This window comes from Austrofundulus limnaeus, unplaced genomic scaffold, assembly GCF_001266775.1.
Source record: "Austrofundulus limnaeus strain Quisiro unplaced genomic scaffold, Austrofundulus_limnaeus-1.0 Scaffold808, whole genome shotgun sequence".
In the NCBI taxonomy this organism is placed as follows: Eukaryota; Metazoa; Chordata; class Actinopteri; order Cyprinodontiformes; family Rivulidae; genus Austrofundulus; species Austrofundulus limnaeus.
The window spans coordinates 141,974-145,589 of record NW_013953210.1 but is presented as its reverse complement, the minus strand read 5'-3'; the positions used below and the strand labels follow the sequence as shown (position 1 = coordinate 145,589).

Genomic DNA, 3,616 nt, shown 5'->3' with positions numbered 1-3,616 from the left:
CATTTTTAAGACCTCTGAAAGATTGATTTAAGACATTTTAGGGCTAATTAAGGTCTTATTTTTGGATTAATGAATTCAATGACTTCTAAGACTTTTTAAGGATCTGCAGGAACCCTGTTATAATCACTAAATACAAAGTAACCCCACAACGCCCAGGCTATTATAAATATATTTATCTTAAATGAGACAAAGAGCAACTCACTCATCGTAAACGTCCTCTGTGTCCATCCTGCGGTAATATTTGGCCAGTTTTACAGCCAGTATGATGCTCGGGAGCAGAAAGAGAGTGCTGCAGCCCAGGCCCATCCAGAAGGTGTTCTGTTCAAAAAAACAGAACAGAAAGAAGAAATTATCARGGAWCCTCAGCTACTACCACACTGAAGTTTAACTCAGTATCTGTAAAAGAGTTATAGTCATTTTTTGTATTTGCTAAGTTCATTTTGCTGTGATAGCCACATTAAAGTTAATGTTCCCAGAGTTTCACCTCTCGTGATAGAGGTCATAATGTTATGGCTGACTGGTGAACAACAGCAAACCACATGAAACGCTTTTATTTGTTTGTTTGCTCAAATTCTCCATCTCGTTACCATCGAGTCCACCAGGAAACTGCAGGTCATGATCTCCGCCGTGTCCAGAATGTTGCTGAAGGGCTTGCATTGCGCAACTTCCAAGGCCAACTATAAAATATGTAAACAGGAAGTGTTAGAACACATCACACGCTCTTAAAAAAACCCTCATACATCTGAATACCAATATAAATGTTACGAGTGACGGGAAAAGTATGTTTTATTGACATCTCTGAGATCCGGATAGAAACTTTTGTCGTTTTTGTCCGACTTTGGTTGAAATTCCTTGGAACGATCGCAGCAGAAACCAGCGAGCCTCAAAGCGAATTCCTCAGCTTTAAAGAGGCTGTAGCTGATATATTTGACTTCTCTAAATTTACCCCGCAAAAAAAAAACTCCACTGCAAAGTTGTTGTTTTCCACATTACCACTCTGGGTTTGGTTCTGACTAACAACAAACAAAACATAAACACCTAAAAAGTGTAGAAAATATGGGGGGAAAACATTTGCAACACTTACGGATGTTTTGACCCATTCTATGTATTGATGGAAGTAACCGATGATGGTTGCTGTGTATTTTCTTGTCTCCTGGGGAAACAAAAGCACATTATGTGTCTGTTAAAATTCATTGTTTTGGTATACCTTAGGAAAAGGTAGTATACTTGAAGTTCATTTTAATAAGTGTACTTGAGTATAAGTTTAAATATAACAAAGTATACTAGGTACCATGAACTTGTACTGTACTAGAAAATATACTAATTTAATACTCGTTCGTACTAAATTGTGACATTTTCAGTTTATAAAAGGTATACATTAAGGATAGCAAAAAGTAGTACACTTGAAGTACATTTTAATAATTGTACTTGAGTATAAGTTGAATTATATCAAGTATACTAGGCACCATGAACTTGTACTGTCCTAGAAAATATACTAATTTAATACTCGTTTGTACTAAATTGGGACATTTTTTGTTTAAAAAAAGTATACATTAAGGATAGCAAAAAGTAGTATACTTGAAGTTCATTTTAATAATTGTACTTGAGTATAAGTTTAAGTATATCAAGTATACTAGGCACCATAAACTTGTACTGTACTAGAAAGTATACCAATTTAATACTCATTGTAGTAAACTGGGACATTTTTAGTTTATAAAACGTATACATTAAGGATAGCAAAAACGAGTACACTTGAAGTTCATTTTAATAAGTACACTTGAGTATAAGTTTAAGTATATCACGTATACTAGGCGCCATGAACTTGTAGTGTACTAGAAAGTATACTGATTTAATACTTGTTTGTACTAAACTGGGACTTAAGAAAAAAATTTGTGTACTTTTTTTTACCATGTACACTAATTTAAGTATACTTGCAGTTTACTAAAAAGTACACTTCTAGGACTAAATTGGCCCACAATAAGTTTATGAAAGTATAATCAAAAGTATACTGAAAGTAATCTTCTAAGTATACTTTTAGTTTAATCTTGAAATATACTACAAATAAACCAGTCTGTGTAAAAATGTACTTTCAGTGTATTACTAAAGTTTATCTTGGCCAAAAGTTTTAACATTAGTATAGAATAAGTAGACATGCTTTTAGTACAAACCAAGTATATTGTATGATAACTTGGTTAAGTATATCATAGATAAGTACATAAAAAGTAAACTGGAAGTATACTCAGTTTAATATTAGTATAGTTAATGGATACTTGCATGTACTACTTTTAAAATGTACAATACACATACGTGCTCACCTGATTGATTAGAAGTGTGGCATTCTGGGAGATGAGGTACTGAGCRGCTTCAATGGCATCGAGAACAGCTAGAACTTTGTTCTGTTGGAAAAGAACAATCAAGGATCATGAGATTAGGATTAAGTAAAGTCTAGATTATGGATTTAGATGATCACTTACAGGGAGATCTGAGGCTGTTCTCTCCAGGAACCTCATGCTCTGGTTTAACGCACTCTTTAAAACAACAAACATCAATATCAGAGGTTATTTTTATTCACACTAACAGACATAACAGTGACACAAAGCGAAACCAGGAGACACAGAAAACCAACAATAAGGGACGTTTAATTTGAAATGCATGCTGAAGAACTTTGTTCCAAAATTAAATACCCACAATTCAAAGAAACAAATGTTTCTTACAATAAAAAAACACACACATTGTACACTGAGCAACACACGAGCTGGTTTTGTTCTTCAGCCAACGAAGAACTTTTCTTAAAGTGGATATTTTCAACTATTTTGGCACAAGAACTTCAYGGACAACACTGTTATGTTGTTGATTGCAATTTACAATAAATTACAATGTCACTGAGAAACATTAAATATACATACACAAAAAGAGAACCTATTTCTTTACATGTTACAGATAATAAACACGTTAAATATAGAGAATAGACACATTTCTGCTTACCCTTGCTCTAACATATTTCTTGAAGATGAAAACAAAAAACAAAAAAACAACATCACCGTGAAGCCTTGATGATATTTAAAGGTTTGAATTTAAACCGTAGGTTATTTAGCTGATTTTTATACCTGAATTAAACAAAAATCTTTTTAACAATGTAGAATTTAAGTCTTTTGATAATTGGTGTAAAAAATGAATTCTGTTTCTCCTAATATTATTATTTTTGGCTGATTATCACAATATGCTTTGAATATAATTAAGTGACAACATTTAAAGTAGTCATATCATGCTTTTAAATCCTTCCTTTTCACATAAAGTGGAACTGCAACGCTTTGGTCTGAATTCCTCTTATTCTAACTTTACCAGCTCCTCTTTCACCTCCTTTCTGCTGTGTGTCTCAAAGCAGCTGGTTTTGTTACTGTTCCTTTAAGACGATTCAAGCCCCGCCCCCCTTCGGCTTCTAGACCAGTCCACTCCGRTTTGAGACTTTTCTAGCTYGCAGAAATGTTTTATTACCAATTTAATTAAAATATGTCAACAACAGAAGACTTGTCCATCCAGCCTTACATGTTGGAGCCAGAGTCTGACCCAGAACCAGAGTCTGACCCAGAATCAGAGTCTGACCCAGAACCAGAGT

At 33.9% G+C, this 3,616-nt stretch overlaps 1 protein-coding gene across 4 annotated transcripts in view; it reads right to left on the bottom strand.

Moving 5' to 3' along the window:
* Window positions 1-3,616, bottom strand: part of prom1a (prominin 1a) — a gene marked incomplete in the record, with an annotated part of 88,690 nt that overhangs the window by 10,462 nt on the left and 74,612 nt on the right. For all 4 annotated transcript variants that reach the window (XM_014028794.1, XM_014028795.1, XM_014028798.1 and 1 more), the window contains 5 exon segments: window positions 203-318; window positions 588-677; window positions 1,085-1,153; window positions 2,316-2,396; window positions 2,475-2,528. In XM_014028794.1, coding sequence (XP_013884248.1) covers window positions 203-318; window positions 588-677; window positions 1,085-1,153; window positions 2,316-2,396; window positions 2,475-2,528 — 410 coding nt within the window.